Source organism: Mugil cephalus, chromosome 10 (genome assembly GCF_022458985.1).
Source record: "Mugil cephalus isolate CIBA_MC_2020 chromosome 10, CIBA_Mcephalus_1.1, whole genome shotgun sequence".
NCBI classification, from domain to species: domain Eukaryota; kingdom Metazoa; phylum Chordata; class Actinopteri; order Mugiliformes; family Mugilidae; genus Mugil; species Mugil cephalus.
Window position 1 is genome coordinate 7,213,885 of NC_061779.1, and position 17,598 is coordinate 7,231,482.

General features: G+C 42.9%; 1 protein-coding gene across 1 annotated transcript; it reads right to left on the reverse strand.

Annotated features, from left to right (window-relative positions):
- Nucleotides 1-232: 232 nt before the first annotated feature.
- aars1 (alanyl-tRNA synthetase 1) lies at nucleotides 233-17,098 on the reverse strand. The gene is made up of 20 exons (XM_047596375.1): nucleotides 16,946-17,098; nucleotides 14,069-14,226; nucleotides 13,792-13,980; nucleotides 13,512-13,657; nucleotides 12,892-13,083; nucleotides 11,067-11,211; nucleotides 10,019-10,164; nucleotides 9,806-9,914; nucleotides 9,443-9,593; nucleotides 8,817-8,941; nucleotides 7,068-7,212; nucleotides 6,642-6,820; nucleotides 5,927-6,040; nucleotides 5,636-5,842; nucleotides 5,371-5,555; nucleotides 3,102-3,210; nucleotides 2,512-2,625; nucleotides 1,970-2,176; nucleotides 1,415-1,528; nucleotides 233-1,328 (listed from the first exon to the last, which is right to left on the reverse strand). The coding sequence occupies exons 2-20, from the start codon at nucleotides 14,210-14,212 to the stop codon at nucleotides 1,149-1,151; spliced, it is 2,901 nt and encodes a 966-aa protein (XP_047452331.1). The 5' UTR covers nucleotides 14,213-14,226; nucleotides 16,946-17,098; the 3' UTR covers nucleotides 233-1,148.
- Nucleotides 17,099-17,598: the final 500 nt, after the last annotated feature.

Genomic DNA, 17,598 nt, shown 5'->3' on the forward strand with positions numbered 1-17,598 from the left:
GTGGTCATAATCTTATGCCTGATCACTACTAGAGGTGGTCCCTTGAGATCTGATTCCCCAGGACGGATGTTAACTAAAGTCTGAACAGGCTGATTTGAAGTGATCATGTCTAATAGTCTGGGTTTAATGTTTGTGGTGCGTCTGACTGAATCTTAAACTGAGCCAAATACAAATTCAGATTAATTTGTCATTCTGAACTATCAGTCAATCAAACAGGAGCCAGACAGACACATGACATTTACCAGTCTCATTTATTCCATCCCCATAACATAACATTACTCTGACATGGACCTGCTACAGTGATAGAAACATCCTGCATTTATAATCAGTATTACATGTCAGCCACATGAAGTTACACAGACCGATACCCGGACACGTTCATTTTATACAGTTAATGAGTTATTTATTCACTAAATCAAACCTCGAGGTAATGGCTCGTTGGAGAAGCAAGACTATGATACAGCTAGTGGATGCGCGACCAGGGAGAACGCAGACTTTCGCTCACACAGATGGACGGAGCCACCGTTCAGGGATCGCATGAATCCCTCAGCCAACAGGCTCTGGATTTTGTTAACCGAGTCGGTGAAGAGCCGAGGCAGGTTTTCCACTTTTGTTTGTGAGGCCGAGCTCAAGTGGTACAAGAAGCCAAAAGAAAGACAAAGTGCGTCGGGGTTGTTTCCAAACAAGAGGTTGAGTTCATTAAGAGACGACTTTGTGCTCGGGAGGTGGAAGCTACAGTTTTAAATCAATCGTCCCTTTTTTTCTTTCCCTCTGGACACTAGCATGCAATAATTAAGTGGACATGATAAAGTAAATTCCTGCCTCCATTCTCCCGTTACAACTGTACGAGATGATCTTTTTTATATTTATTTATATTCAAGCTATTTCCAGAGAGGTGAATTTCACTAGGAGCACGAAAAGTCCCAATAAACATGAGAGGCTCATTTTACTGCTGGCTGAGCGTCAGCGGTCGTCTGTCAACGCGGCGGGAGTGAGAAACTCTAGAGTTTTGTTAGTTTTCTAATCTGACCTAAAGGAAGGAAGGAAGGAAGGAAGGGAGGAAGGGAGGAAAGTAGTATTTGCGACCAGACCTCCTTCTCCTCCTCTTCCTCCTTTCTCCACCTCCCACATACAAACCCTCTCTCCTCTTAGTTCTCTCCCAGTTTGAGCCGTGCGAAGTCGTTAGCCATCTGTAGCGCCTCCTGCAGGCACTGCGTGTTCCTGCCTGTGGCCTGGGCCGACATGTCTTTGCCGCCTCCTTTGCCGTCCAGCAGGGGGCACAACTTCTGAACCCACTCGCTGGCCTTCAGGCCGCGGTTGGCCACTTCCTGTAGAGAGGAAGAAGACGAAATGAACAGATCTGTGGAAGACAGTTGAGGGAGAGAGGCTGAATGAATGAATGAGTGAGCGGAACCTGTGGGACTTGACAGAGGCAGGTGATCTTGCCGGCGTCGGGGTCTACGGTGAAGAGCATGGCGGCGGTCTGAGGAGACTGTGACTTCAGCAGCTTCAGAGATTCATTCAGAGCCTGAGAAAAAGGAAGGGATGCAAAGAGGAAGTGAGAAGAAGAAGAAGTAACAAGCAGAGAGAAAAAAGAAAAGTCTCCTAATCAGCTCTATAGATGTCTCAAGGTTAGAACTAATGGGCCACAGTGCTGATTTGGTCCCATGGCAATAACTGAACGAGATAAGCTGAGAGACTGCCTGGGAAAATGTGCATTACTGCAGAGATAAAGAGAATTTTAATACTGTTTGCACTTGTAATTTATTTTGCGCAGGACTCCGATTAAAAGTCTTGGGGTCTGGATTATGAAATGGCTCCGTGTCTTTGTAGGATTTCCTTGGGGGATAACATGTCATTTCAGATTAAATTAAAATAAATAGAATTGGTAGAAATGGCTTCCAACTCTCATCTTGGCTCTATTTTATTTATTTTTTAAATAATTAAAATCCCGTCCTGCGTGTGTCACCTTTGCTGAGGCTCCGGTCTCCATCTCCATGATGAGCAGCGGCTGGTTGGGGCTGCTCTCGATCGTCTCCTTGGTCTTCTCCAGGACTCTCTTCTGGATGTCGGCCTTGTAGTTGCGATCCAGGTCGTCCATGGTCTTCTTCAGGCCCTTCAGGGTTTCCCTCATCTCGTCCTTCTGCCACTGAGAGATCACTGCGGTGCCTATCGACTGCATAAAAAAAAAAAGTTGTTGTCTGTACTTCTGCACCAAGTTCTTCTGCTCTGCTTGGGGCGGCTATGGCTCAGTAGGTAGAGCGGATTGTCCATGAACCAAAGGGTTAGCGGTTCGATCCCCTGAGTGTGCCATATGCCGAAGTGTCCTTGAGCAAGATACTGAACCCCCAGTTGTATGAATGTGTATGTGCTTGTGTGAGCGAATGGGTGGATGTGTCTCTGACTGTAAAAGCGCTTTGAGTACCTTTGAGTAGGTAGAAAAGAGCTATATAAGAGCAAGAGCATGCTCTGAAGTTATTCCAGCTGAAAAAAAATACATAAATAATTTACCTCGGTCATGTCGGCGATCTCTTTCTGGACGTCCTTGTTCGGGGCGGTCTGCTGCTTCACCTTGTCTCCCAGAGCAGACAGAGACAGACGCAGGGAATCGGCTTTCCTCTGGGCCTGATGAATGTGAGACAGCGGTGGGGAGGGAGTCAGACAAGGGCGAGAAAAAAAAAAAAAAAATGCAGGAAGAAAAGACAAGAAAAAGAAGCCGAGCGTTGGTTGGAAGCGAGAGGCAACAGGAACCGGAGGAGGATCAAACGCCAATTGTTGCCTAAAAATAGGAAAAGCTTCATTTGTCCTCTGGGCCCCGAGCGAAGGGGAAAATGCTAAATTCTCTTTTCCAGCTCCAACTTCACCTCAAGCTTCATTAAACTTTCATCACCGAGTCCGAGAGACACGTTGTGCCTCTGTCTGGGGCACATTCAATTAGTTGTGCAAACTTGACCATCAGCAGCAACACAACTACGAATAAGGTTTATTTTTTATTTAATCTTAACGTCCCATATGCTAGTGTGGGTGAATGTGTGCGTACATGATACAGGAAGCTGCGGTAAGTGTGACTTTTGTGTGTGTTTGTGTGTTTGCGTCCTGACCTTCTGGGCCTCTGCTCCTGTCACAGCGACGATGCGGCGGATGCCCTTAGCGATGGCCTCCTCTGAGACGATGACAAACGGCGCGGCGTGACCAGAGTTCTGCAGATGGCTGCAGATAAGAAAAAAAAAAAAAAACAGCGGCGCATCACCAACAGCGTTACACTCTCCCTTCTCATCTGCGGGAGGCAGATGAGAAGGAGCAGAGGACGGGGCACATGAGCAGGGGAAGAAAACTCGAAAACAACAGCAGCAGAGGGAGAAGGGGTTCTTTGAAGAGGCTGCAGATTAAAACAACATCAAAGACGGCAGCAGGAAGCACAGCAACAGTTAACTAAAGAGGAAAACACGCTTCATGCAAACGCTGCTTAAAATCAGAGCGTGCGGACGTGTGTGGGGAAACGCAGCTCGGTAGTTTGGCTCCTCGAGTGATGACAGAGTGGAGACGTCTTGGCATTCGAGGCCAATTTTTACGGGCGAGACGCTGAACAAGTCAGCGGAGCTCGACAGAATGTCCCGGGACTGGACGTCTCACCGTAAAGATGCACAAATCCAATTAAGAGTTTCCACGTATCGCAGCACCGATGGGCAGGTCTGACACATCGGGAATCTGACGCTGCATGCACACGGCTTTACCTTCTACGAGCTAAGAGCGTGTCATACGGCACACCAGCTCAGGACAAAATAATAATAAATAAAAAAAGGTTTTCCGTCCTGCCTTGCGTCATATTTATGCAACTTTATTCATCTCTGAAACACATAAACAACCAAAACAACACACGCTTCTGGAGGATTAGAGTCAGGATTAGGGTTGCACAATTAATTCAAATTTTTTGGGGGCAAACGCATGGTTCAGGCTTCATTAAGCTGCCTAAATAACAAGTACGTTGGAAAGGCTGCCTCAAGGTACCCGGTGTACTGAGTCATCATCAACTTGTTTTGGATTTAGGGCGAGTGACGTTAAACAGACAACATTTATGTAAACTTTAAGTTTCATTTTGCACTGAAAACTGTTTGAATTTTGTTCGTTTAAAAGTAATGCAATAAAAATACGGATGTTTTCTCTAACAGGAATGAATCGTGATTACAATATTAATCATAACAATTAATCGTGATTATCATTTTAGCCATAATCGTGCAGCCTTAGTCAGGGGTTAGAAGTAGGTAATTCTTGTAATTCTTTGATATATACTGGTATGGTGATGTGAACTGTATTTGTTTATTGTGACCAGCTCTAAATGACCCAGTAACAGCTGATGTCTATGTTGTTGGCTGCTGCTTATATAAGACGCCTGTTGAGATGGTCCATATAAACCTGATGAAGCCGTGAGGCGAAAAGCATGGTCACGATAAAGCGAGTGTTGTTTTCTTCTGCATCTGTTGTGTGCAACGAAGTAAAAAAAAGCTCCAACGTTACAAAAAGAAAATAAGCATGTTTACAGCCTGGTATTATATTCTTTATTCATTTAAGGCAACTGAATTGAGGGTGGAGTTTTAATAATTTAGTTTAAATTTTATGAAGACTTAACGTGTCACCTCCCGTACATCAGCTCCACTCCTGCTCCACCTAATCGCCCATTTCTGAATAAGCTGGGAGTTATTTGGTGTCGCACTAAGGTGGTTATGGTCCGAGCTTCAGAACTGAGCACTTTAATTTGACTGGAGTCTGTATCTGATGTAGAATCTAGAGTTTTACTGCATTTTGGTACAAAATAATTTAGCTACTGCACCGTTTTAATTATGTGGAAGAACAGATGGTTCATCAACATGGACATTTTACAATTAACAATTAGTTTGAGGTAAAAATAAATAAATAAATAAATAAGAAAGCAAAAGTTATCAATATGTCACATTGACATAATAAGAAATTTAAAACTACTCTTTTCATCTTAATAATAACATGTTTTTATTCTTTATACGTGTCATATTGTATTCTCTATTTTAATCAAGTGTTTTGTTTGTTTCTGCCTTTTGGCTTTGTGCAGTCTGCTACTGAATCTTTAATGTTTACAGCTCCAACCATGCAGATCGTTAATACACCACTGTACTGAGTGCATGTGCAGCAGTCTCACTACAAACCGTGCACTGCAAGACAAAAGCCTCTTTTCCAGTTTAGACAGGGCGGTCACACGAACGCATTGTTCTGTTAAACAAAGCAGTGAACTATTTATCTGGCAGTCTGATCATTCACATTACAACAGTTCAGTTCACAGTCGGCTACCGGCTGATTTGCATTCTCGGAAGCAGGAAAGAAATGAGGCATCGCACTCACGTTCCACCGCAAAACTCAATGGAGGTGAGGGAGCCTGCGGCGCTGGTGGGGTCGTCCAGCAGGTCCTGGACGGGGACGCCGATGGACACGACGCGGACGGGGTCGGGGTAGGTCTCATCGAACACGGCGCGCAGACCCTGGATGGCCTTGGCTTCGGCGAGGGGAGCGTCCATAGCGTAGACAGGCTGGATGGGTGGAGATATGAATTATTATCGAATCACAGACGACGTAGCAAACAAAACCTGAACCGCGCTCCACCGCTGACCTTGGCGTCTTTTATCATGGCACAGGCGATCTCCTCGGTCCGGCGGATCTCACCGGTGCTCAGGGCACCTTTAGCGGTGAAGTCGAAGCGCAGGCGATCGGGTGCAACCAGGGAGCCCCTCTGGTCCGCCTCCCCCAACACTCCCCGCAGGGCGAAGTTTAGGATGTGAGTGGCGGTGTGGTTGCTCATGATGGGCCGGCGACGAGCCTGGAAAGAACGGACGCTTCCGTCAGATCCTCGTCCAGAGAGAAACGGACGCTGACAAGGTGTCACATGGAACATCGTTCATACCTCATCCACGTGTAGAGTGACGCGGTCTCCGACTTTAAGGGTTCCGTAGACGGTGCCCACATGGAGAACGTAACCTCCTCTAACCTGCGTGTTCTTCACTGTGAACTCCGTCCGCTGCAGAGAGACATGACTTGGTTACACAAAGGAAGGATATTGAATAAAGACTCCTGGCTGTGTGTGTGTGTGTGTGCATTTAGAGACTAAATACAAGTCTTCACAAAAACAAGAATTAAATTATTAGAACGATATATAAAGACATCTGAAAGAAAGCAATTCAATTATTTATTATTTCCACAGATGGTCTTATACATGCTGCGATATAAATGTTTTCCTACCATTCAGGTTCTCAGTTACGGAACGGAGTCGATTACAGTCTCTTATCTTTCATCCATTCTTCTGTTAAAACTGTAATATTTCATTTGGCAGCTTTTTCTCGCCGTGCAGACGGTCTGTTTGCCCGAAGCAGTCATTTCTACCAGCTATCAGACCCGCTAGACCAATTTAAGCAAATGCAAATGCATGGAAGACGAATAGCGTAATCATCTTATCTCGCCAATTAAAAGTCAACAAAAGCTAAACCTGGATTCTTACGTAGCCTGAAGGGGGAAGAAAAGGAACGCAATAACTCTGAAAATTACCCTAATGAGGGCTTTTTAATTCCTCACGCCTCTTTCTGCTTTTTTTTTTTATTATGGTTTCATTTTCCACCACTTACATCCTCTGTGCTGTCGTCCTCTCGGAGCATGTAGCCCACGTCGAACGTCTGCCCGCCCTGCTCTGCGTAGAAGGTCGTCTGGTCCAGCAGCACGCCGCACTCCTGACCCGTGGACACTTCTTCACAGAAGGCCCGGTCACGACGCAGAGCGAGCACGGTGGCTGAAGGCTGCAGAAACTCTAGATGCACAAAGAAGGAGAGGGTCAGTCCATGGTTGGCCTTAAACTAAATCACCACTCGGTTCAGCACAATACAGCAGAAAGCACAGTCTCACACACACAGCTGAATCAACAGCTCTTATAATTATTTTAAACAAATGTTGAATACAGGAACCGTCATGCAGCTGAGATTTAGTGCAGGGGTGTTATATTAGAGTGCATTTGTACCTAATAAACTGGCAAATGAGAGTTTGTAATCATCACTGACCGTAGCTGCCGCTTTCGTCCGAGGTGTATTTGTATTTGGGGGAGTCGTCTGTGGCGGGCGTCTGCTTGTTCCTCAGCTCTTCGATGGCGTAGATGTCGAGCATGATGTGGTCTTCGCCTCCTGCGCCTTTACCCTGAGACTTCAACTGGACACGCAAACACACGTGCGTTCAATTATTAAGGCGCACACACTGATCAGGATCAGTTCGCCACTTAAACTTATAGAGGGAAACAGATGAGAGACTCACTAGAAACTGAAATAATTCAGCATTTTAGATGAGCAAAGATAATCAGTTATTAAATAATGCAGTTTAAATGCAACATGAATCTTGATTTTGTATTTTATGAAGTGTCAAGGCGCCTAGAACTCTAGAGCATACATGCATAACACAAAATTGTGCCTGCTTCTGCAAGAATGTCTTCTCTAACTGAGTCATTGGCATATTTTTAAATGCAAGGTTATCCATTCGTTTTATTATGTGCACCTGTGCAATCTAACTTCAAGATCTTGTTATAAAATTTGCAATTTTACATTCATGTTGAATCAGTGTCTCTCTAAAGGCTCATTTAGGGCACTGGGAGACATAGACGTCATAACTAAGGGTGCACTCACATGGACGAGTGCCCCCCCCTCCGTCCCCCGCTGGCCTGTACTCATGTTACCCTGAACCAAGTCTGCTGAGGCACGGCTGCCTCCGACACATACGTCATTATGTTGATACGCATGGTGCAACATCAACAACACGGCTGCAGTGACTTGAAAAACTATTTTTGAAAACTATCTTCAAAACAGTCAGTAATCCTCCTCTGAGCATCGTGAACCCTTTGCCGCTGCCATTGCTGTTGTGAGGGAGGGATGGTTGCTTGCTTTATACATCATGATTACGTTGTTACGTCTTGCATGTCGCAATACTTGTGTAATATACTTGTGTACTCCATCAGTCTGGCTAAAAATGTCATGAGATGCTAGTTGGCGCTGAGTCTCTTTTGCAAGTCAGATTCATTTTTGTTTTTACTCTCTGCTTCACTTTCAAAATCAGTGACTGAATCTTTCACAGACGACAACTCAAACAAATGTTTGTATCTCTGAGCCTTCTGAGTTAAACTTTACTCAACGTGTTCCATCTTTATTGATTTAAAAAAATCAGTTCAAGAAACCGCCTATAACTCCATTTACACGACAGGATGAGGACGAAATATATATGAATGCATTTTCTCCGGCTATAAATTATTAAGTGGCGGGAAAGTTGGCCCAGAGTCACTGTGTTGGAAGCTGATTATACTCCAACAAAGATCTGCTGGGCCAATCAAAATGTTTGGCTTTATGTAGCGATGGACAGAAGAGCAGCATCATACAAGGACTTTATCATGTGGCGTGTCTCAAACGCCCTCCCTCTGGCGGGGAGTAGCACTGGAGCAGCACCATGTGCAGACATCAGCTAAAGGGGACGTGTTAGGCAACAGTCTGAAGGTTTTTTTTTTTCTTTTTTAGAAAAGATATCAATATTTTGCCAAATCAAACGTCTACGGATTTACACATGGCTGTGAAGTAAATGTGGATTTATTTAAACAGCAGGTGCACAGCTCCTGATTCTCACTTACAGCGCAAACGCTGGAGAACGCTGACACAAGGCAAAATAGTGCTCCCACACGAGAGGGCACAAAACACTGTTCAGTGGAGCCTCACTGACAGAAGAGTTGAGGACTTTAAAGAGAATATGAACACAAGGTGGGTTCCTTCACTGCTCACCTGTGCTGCCTTCTTCTCCTCTTCAAATGCAGCCAGGTCCACTTCCATGCCTTTCTCCTCTGCGATGAGGGAGGTCAGGTCCAGAGGGAAACCGTATGTGTCATACAGGAGCCATGCTGTGTCGCCTGCACAACCAGACACAGAGAGAGAAAGGAAGGGGAAAAAAGAAAAGCTGATTGATATGCAGGATGAGAGTCTGTCTGAAGCAACGCTGCTGGAAGACTGGAGTCATAACATGTTATTGTAACAAAAAGATCCAGTCATGATTTTCTCAGTTTCAATGCAAATGCATCTTGCGAGGACAAGCTACGTAGCTAAAGCCGCATTATGTTATCCACATACTAACCATTTAATTTCTCATTCAGCCAATCAGAGTAATTTTAAACACTGTATAAGAAAGATTTGAAACATCCTCCATGATGCATAAAGAAAGTGACTGTTCGTAATGCCACCGAATTCTACTGGGAGGAAAAATGAGAGAAATCAAGGGAGGGAAGAAGTGACAGATAAAAGAGCAGAGAAAGAAAGTGATGTGGGCGGTGGGGAGAGATGAAAGGGTAGCCAGGGTATAGAAGAAACAAAAACAGCGCAGAGCGCAACCAGGCTTCGCATTCAGCGTGTCTCACCTGGGATGGTCTTACTCTCTCCCAGACTCATTATCTTCCTGTCGAGGATGCGGCGCCCTCTGCTGAGGGTTTTGAGGAACTGCTCCTCCTCCTCATTGATGATGTCCTTCACCATTTCTGGGTCTTTCTTCAACTCTGGGAATGCTTCGCCCTGGAGCAAGAGAGTGAAGGAGATATACATGAGGAAAAGGAGGCGACCATTATTTAAAAGGTTAAAGTACTAAGATGAATGTTGGGTCCTTTAAATATTGTTGGCTTGTATAGCTGCTGTGGATGAGTGTGGTTTAGATTATACATATCAAACTAAGGATTGTGGAAATGCTAGAATAAAAAACAAGATGAGGGAAGGAGGAAAAATCTCACCAAAGAACTGACAACCACATCCACCAGAGAGGCAAAGAAGCCCCTCTGAGCTCCCAGCTTCTCGTGGGAATAACGGACCGCGCGACGTAGGATCCTCCTCAACACGTAACTAAACATGGTAGAAACAGCAAATCAATCATCATACTACTAAGCACAAATTATCACCATAATAATTCAGCCATATTCTTTGGCTTTAAAGTGTCCGGGCCTCACCCTCTTCCCGTGTTGTCAGGGCGACCGCCGTCCGATAAGGCGATGGTGATGGTGCGAGCGTGGTCAGCCAGCACGCGGTAGGCCATGTCGATGCCATCAGCATCCTCAGCACCGACCTTACCGGTGTATGGTCGAGCTCCCGTGCCCTGAAATGAACACAGATAATTTCAGTTTTTTGACAAAAACAGAGCTAATTAATGGACTGATTAAAACACATACAAACACATATAATAAAAATAAGGCAGCTTGGAAGGCCACCTCCCTAATATTGTGTAGTCAAAACAGTTTTGACTCATCAGAGAATGGACTTCTGAAGGTTTCCTGTGGTGTCTATGGGTTGAGGGGAGGGGCCTCTGTGCATCATCCCACAGATACTTGATCAGTTTGGAATCTAGTCAACACATTGTGCTGGTGTTCATTTTTTTAAGTTGTTCCTTAATTGGTTTGTGTGTGTGTCTGTGTCAGGCTTCATCCTACTGGGGATGACTGCTGCCATCAACGAGCGTCATTGCTATGAGGTGGGGGTATCTGGTCTGGTCTGGTCTGGTCTGGTCTAGGTGGGTGCTACACGTCTAAGTAACATCCACACGAATGCCAGCAGAATATTTTATTGTCACAAGATGGTCAGTGTTATTTACTTCTCCTGTCAGTGGTCATAATGTTGTGGCAGAACGGTGTATTTACATTTACATTTGTTCTTCAAAACACAGGGATCCCAGAACTGTTCGTGTTTAGACTCGAGTTTAACATAAGTTTTGTTAACTTTCTTTAATTAAGTCATCACTGAAACTTTTTCACCGTTACATCTGCTCTGCCACTTCTCTGTATTTCTTACATCACCTCAGGGAGGACAGTGAGCTCACTGCAGCCACATGAAAGTCTGATCAAACTTTTACAGGCTTTTCCATTTTTCAGGCAAGAAACGTACCCTACAGTGGGTTTGTTCTTGATCTTAAAGCAAGTGAAAATATGTGACCCTACCAAATCTGATACTTTTCTGCATTTAATTATCCTATATCTAATGATAGATAATAATCCATCTCAGTACCTTCTGAATGGCTTCGAAGTATGGGACAAACAGGTCAGTGTCGTAGTTGGACATCTTGTTCTGCAGTACAGACACCAGACGCTCCAGACCCATCCCGGTGTCGATGCTCTTCTTAGGCAGCGGCTTCAGAACCGTCTCCGACTCCCTGAGCACAGAGCAGAATAAAAAAGTTACAAGAAGGAAAGAAATATTTACTTTTTAATTTTGTCCACCTTTGTGAAGTTCACCACTGGTGCGCTGGGTAATAAAGTTAAATAAAATTATTTTAACTGTTGACAGCAGTAAAACTTTTTAATATGAATTTAATGTGAAAAAAACAAGAGGAGAGTGGTACATTTGTCTCAATTGCTGTAAAAAAAACAAAAAAACAACAACAACTCATAATAGGTGTGTCCTAATTCCAACAACACCTGGCCTTCATGAAAGCTGGCTTTATATTCAGTGATCACAAAGCGTATAATCATCGCTTTATACAACCCACAGAACTGGTTATAGTTAAACACAAGGCCGCATGCAAAGTGCTCACTGTGGTATAACGACTGGGAAAAAATATTAATTATGAGCTGAAACCTGGAGACACTATGACCGTTTTGTAGCATCACACAAAAAGAGCAGCAATAAATATTAAAAATTATAGTCCAAACTTACTGGTGGTTTATTTTAACTGTGTTACAGAAACTAATTTAGTCTGGAGTGAAAGCTGCAAATTAAACTCTGAAACCGTCTCTATGCTTCTATCTGATCATTTTCACTTCCAAAATAACTGACCATGCTCATGACTTATTCACCAGAAATAAAATCAAATACTATGAATAAACATATGATGTCACTGGGCTTCAACGAATATCTTCACTTTAAGACCATTCAGCTGAATCCTAAGAGCTTCTGCTTTGTTTGCAACACCAGACCAACAACAGATCAATTATTTCTTGTCCAGAACAAATTGATCAAACTCTAGGTGTGAAAGTGACCTAAGTTGTTGCGGAGCCGGGGACAAAGCACCACTCAGGATTACCGTTTTCAAAGCTGCTCGACCGCATTAATCCGAAGCAATTATTTTGAGACACGCCCGGAGGTGTTAGCAAGAATGTGTCAACAAATGCAATGAACCAGAAACACTTAACATTTTATCCCATAAGGCACTGCATGAAATGTTATTTCTTTTAGTTAAAAAATAAATAAATAATCAAAGTGTGAGAATAACTGCGCCAGTAAACACAAAGGTGAGGGTCAACATGTCTGCAGCAAACACATTTAGAAGTCAAGTTCAATTGAAAACCAACGAGCAGGTTAGCGGTCAGCCACCAAACCAACAGGAAGACACCAGCTAACCCAGCAAGCTAGCCTAGCCAACCACAGTAGGCAGTAGGTATGTGGTGCATCGTTGGGGTTTTCAAGTGGGCACCTCTGTTCACTGACGTTTCATTAAGTTAGGCCCATGACACCTCAAGAAGGCATAACAGTGAGTTCCAGCCTTCAGGACTGTAAATAAATATGGACAGTGCATCTGACGTCATTTTCCCAGAATAGTCGCCATAATGTCACATCCTGTTTCTTTCGTGTCAAATAACCAACTAAAAAAAAACTTACCCAAACAACTGACACTTGAAGGTGCAGCATGGTTATATTAAATACCTAAAATGTATATTTAGTTTGGCCCAAGTCCTGCCCACTAACATGGAAAGGATGGAGCTTATACTGCAGCGAGTCACAAGGGGGAGCTCTACCTGCTTTAGAGGAGCTTTTCTACCGCCCATCTTTATACAGTCTATGGTCTGCACCGATAAACTGATCTATGATAAGAAACCCTCATTTATTCTGTCACCTGTTGAACTGGATGAACACCAGGTTCCAGATCTCCAGCACGTTGGGATCGTCCATGTTCACCAGGTGAGAGGCATCTCTGCCTCCGATGCGGTCGAAGTGCATCTCACTGCAGGGACCACAGGGGCCGGTGTCTCCCATCTCCCAGAAGTTATCCTTCATGCTGCCTGGAAGGATGCGAGCCTCATCCATCCTGAGCAAAACACAGGCAAAAGAAATTAGTTAATTTTCACTCCTAATCTTATTTTAAAAAGGTAAAAAGTGTCCCCAAGAGTAAAATAAATATGATCAATCATTTGCCAACATTAAGAAGGAACATGTAATGAAAATAAACGAAAGAGAAGCAACAAAAATGTGTAGATAAAGCAAAAAGCGAAAAAAGCATACTTCCACATCTCTGACCAACACACAGCCAACAGGAACCGATCTTAACATTATGCAATTACTTGAGATGGCATATGTTTTTTATTTATTTTTTTTACATTCTGCAGAGATTCAGTACAAGTAAGTAAAAACAGTAGTAAATTACTTGTAAAGGAAATATTAGCAGGTACACAAGGAGGATAACAAGGACTCAGATAAATTAATAATACTAATAATAATATTTAAAAGAAAACTCACCCTAAGTCAATCCAGATCTGTTTGCACTCCAGGTCAGGCTCCAGTCCTGCGTCGTCGTTACCTCCAAAGTAGGTGACATACAGACGCTCAATGGGAATACCAAACTCCTGAGTCAGCAGCTCCAGGGCCATCTTACAGGCCAGTTGCTGCAGAGGGAAAAAGGAGACAACATAGTAAATGGTAAAATTAATTTCACTGTTTCCCTAGTTTATCACTATTGGATTTTTTAAAACTGAATTATTGGCATCAGTGTCCGTTTAATTATACAGTTTGACAATACCTTGAAGTAGTCCCCAAAGGACCAGGACCCCAGCATCTCGAAGAAGGTGTGGTGGTAGACATCTTTACCCACATCGTCCAGGTCGTTGTGTTTGCCTCCTGCACGGATGCACTTCTGAGTGTTGGCGGCGCGATGCAGCCTGGCCATGGGGTGGGACGGGTCGATGGTGTTGAGGAAGATGGGCTTGAACTGAGAAGGGAGAAACAGGTTGTAATGTGTAACTGACTCAAAGCATTGTGAATCACTGAGCATGTACGTGAAAAACCACGGCGCGTACCTGGTTCATGCCAGCATTGGCGAAAAGCAGCGTGGGGTCGTCCAGCGGGATGGTGGATGACGAGTGAACGTACTGGTGCTCATAGCGACGGAAGAAGTCGATGAACTTCTCACGGATTTGAGCTGCACTCAAGGAGGAGTCCATTCTGAATCAGCTCTCTGAACAAAAACAGACACAACATTTTTAACAGTTTTTTCACAACTGGCAGTCATTTTAAGTTACATGTATATCTAGTTCAAACTGTTTCCTTATGGAACATTCTGAACACATTTACTTATGGTAAGGTGTGAAAAAGACAGTTAATGCAAAGCTGTTCCTGCTCATTTCCAAAAAAAAAAAAAAAAAAAAAGGAAAGAAAAGGCCTGAAGGCAGTAGTCATTTTAAGGGAGGGAACTTCCTGCACCTCTGTTCAGATCAAACTGATCCAGAGCTAAAGTGGCAGTTACGAGGATATCTGCAGAGTAAAGAGTAGAGAAGCTAAAGCTTATGTGCAACAAACAGCTGTTATTGTTGTTCTGATCACATGTGAACAAACCAGGTTGAACTTTTTCTAGTGTGATAAATCGGCCAAGTACAGTGTGTAATTTCATTTGTGTTGAGATCTCTTGTCTGAGCACTGACTCTCAGGAATTATACTTTCTGGAAAAGCGGTTGGTCTTAAAACGCCATATTGACACCAGTTGAACAAGCTTAGTGTTTCCTTCAAGTCAGAAATTTGCCTTCAGGGTTGTCTTTTCAGCTCAGTCTATGAAAAAAGGGAACATTCCAGCTGAGAGAATACCATTTGGTTTCTATTTGTATGACCCCTATAGACTTTACATAGTGTGTGAATAAGGCAGGAATGGTCCAAGCTTATTGAGAGGTGATGTGACATATTTAGTCAAAGATACACTGTGGTGGCTTCAACACTTCTCTTTGTATTCGGACATTTTGAGCAAGGTTGGATCAGCAAGACCGCTTCAACAAAAGGCATTTAATTTACTGGATAATCCAGAAAACACTTAACAATTCTTCCATGATCATATCATTTCTACAGTGACGCGGTAATAAAAACTGTTAATTTGATTCACAAAACTACAGCAGACATCTTCAAATGTGCTCAAATTTAAAATCATTTAAAATGATTTTTATCAAGTCAAGTAATTTTCATATCATGGGGATATTTCTTTATCCCAACCCCGAGCCTACAGCAAAGTCAGTTTGCAAAGTGTGTGTCTTGACATGCAGTTTTAACGTCCACTCTGTGATTTACCTCAAGCAAAGTGGGCGTTCTCAACTAACAACAGCTCAGGAATCCTGCAGGACAAGCGAGGTTTTTCATACTGCAGTGAACTCAAACAGATGTGGACATGGCGGTTTTGAGTCCGAATGTGGGACAAAATCATATCACTGCAGTAATGCATCACTGAATTAATCAGCTTACAGAATATTCGTTACTTCTCTGAATCTATGTAACTATCATTTTTGGAGCCAGGATGTTTCCAAACATCATGTTTTCATGATTGCAAACCAGAGCCAGAGAAACAGATGACTTGCAATTTAGGCATTTTATTCACAAGACCAAACTGAACAACAAAAAACAATTAATAATTTATCAATAACCAATTTATCAGGTAAAATAAACAACCACGCTGGTCCCAGCTTCACTGACTGTTGCCTCCCCAATCAAATAATTGTGCGTTATAAATCTTCATTATTAACTAAAATGCAGGCCTCTCTTCAGCAAAAATATGTTGTTTAATCAACAAATAAAAAAGCCTGCAAACCAGCAATCTCTGTATGTTATTTATTTTGTCACAGTTGTTTGGTTTTCCTTTGACTCCAATGTGAAGTCCAGTTTTCTGTTCTTTGAATAATTTCTTTAGATAAATTTATAAACTAAATGAAAGCGTTTATAATAGCACGGATTTTCTCTCTCATCCCAGAAGGATTTGAATTGAAAACAGACATCTAGCTGAGTTGCACTATGCCTACAGTAACACGCACACACAGAAAAACTGCATATAATTAAAAGGCACAGGAACTGAATTCCCACGAGTCGACACAGGAGCAAATGGAGTGTCAAAGGAAACTGCACAGCCGGTACCCTCTGCTCTCTGGGGGTACCAAGTGGACGGTAAACAGAAACAGTCCCCATCCTGACAACAAAACCAATAAGTTGGCAAACAGAGGCGGGGTTGTTGGGGTGATGGGCATGGAAAGTTCAGCTCAGAGTGTTCTCACAAAGGCAGATGAAGATCACAAAGGACACACAACTGTATAACAACGGATTAAAGTATCAAAATGTGCAATTTGAGGATGCAAATAAGAACCAGCAGAATTTGATTCAGATGCATAGAAACAAATCTTCAAGTGAAATTTCAAGTTGGGCTTAGTGGATCAATCCTGTCTTGTTTTTATATGCCAGAACTTGACAAGGCGTTTAACCCATTGGGAGTTCGTTTGTTCCCAACATATACACACTTTCATTTGAGTTATACCTGCAGGCCCTATACATAGTCTTGGGAGGTCATTTCCCTTCCTCATGAGTCTAAAATCAGCTCTCCCTAGCCACCTTTGCACCTCTGCAGTAAACAAGTGTACATAAACTGGTGTCATAAAATAGTGAGTCACGTCAGAGAAAATCATTTCTACTCACACTGCCTCCAATGATCTGTATTCGGTATTATTTCATGGTCAGCTGACTGTAAACCGCTGTGCCGGCCAGAGGTACTAGCTCGAACTGACGTTAGCAGGCTAATATGTTAGCCAGCAAGGCTACCTCTCTGTGTGCAGTCAAACACTTCGGCAGGCAACTCTGACAGAAAACATACTTCGCCGAATGACACAGTAAACGATATTTAATTCAACAATAGTTAAAGAAAAGCTAGTACTCACAGTAGTCGCTGTTCTCGCAGAATGAATCAGTCACTGCTCCCAAAACACACAGCCTCACTCCACGCTGCTCGACCAGAAGGAAAGCGCAGTGTTTCGAGGACACGCCCATGGCAGCCGCCCATTGGTCCGCTCCCAACGCAACGTCAGAAAGCGTCCATTCTCATTGGATAAACGTGCTGTCAATCTGCACCGAACCCGCCACATCACTGGTACAAATTTCCTTTCTTTGGCTGATGCAATGAAAAAGACACAGGTGTCAGCTGCACATTTCTGCTATTTTTTGGTAAAATAAAGCTGAATTATATGAATAAATTCAATTTTAACAAATTCAGCGTCGACCTTAAATTGAACAGAAAATGTGTTTTTACGTATTTTTTCCTGAAATGCTAGTTATTAAAAGTGTTTTATTTACATATTTAAAAACATGTTAAAGTCAATAAGTCATCATTTCTAAAAGCCATTATTTTATTATTATTTTATTAAAATATCACTGCAATTGTATTATTGTTTTTCTTGTTCGTTGTATATTTTGTATTATATTTTTTGTTAATAATTATGCTCCCTGTTTCTTTGTTATACATTGTTTGATAAAATAGATATTTTTAAAGTAATTTAAAAAATACCAGTGGGAAAATAACGTTGATCTGTATCAT

Excerpts from the sequence above, each read along its gene's own strand:
- aars1 (XM_047596375.1), bottom strand. The coding sequence starts at position 14,212 with ATGGACTCCTCCTTGAGTGCAGCTCAAATCCGTGAGAAGTTCATCGAC. Across the intron at positions 10,165-11,066 it reads ACTTCGAAGCCATTCAGAAG|GGCACGGGAGCTCGACCATA; the intron begins GTACTGAGATGG and ends TGTTCATTTCAG. Across the intron at positions 7,213-8,816 it reads AGGAGAAGAAGGCAGCACAG|TTGAAGTCTCAGGGTAAAGG; the intron begins GTGAGCAGTGAA and ends TTGCGTGTCCAG.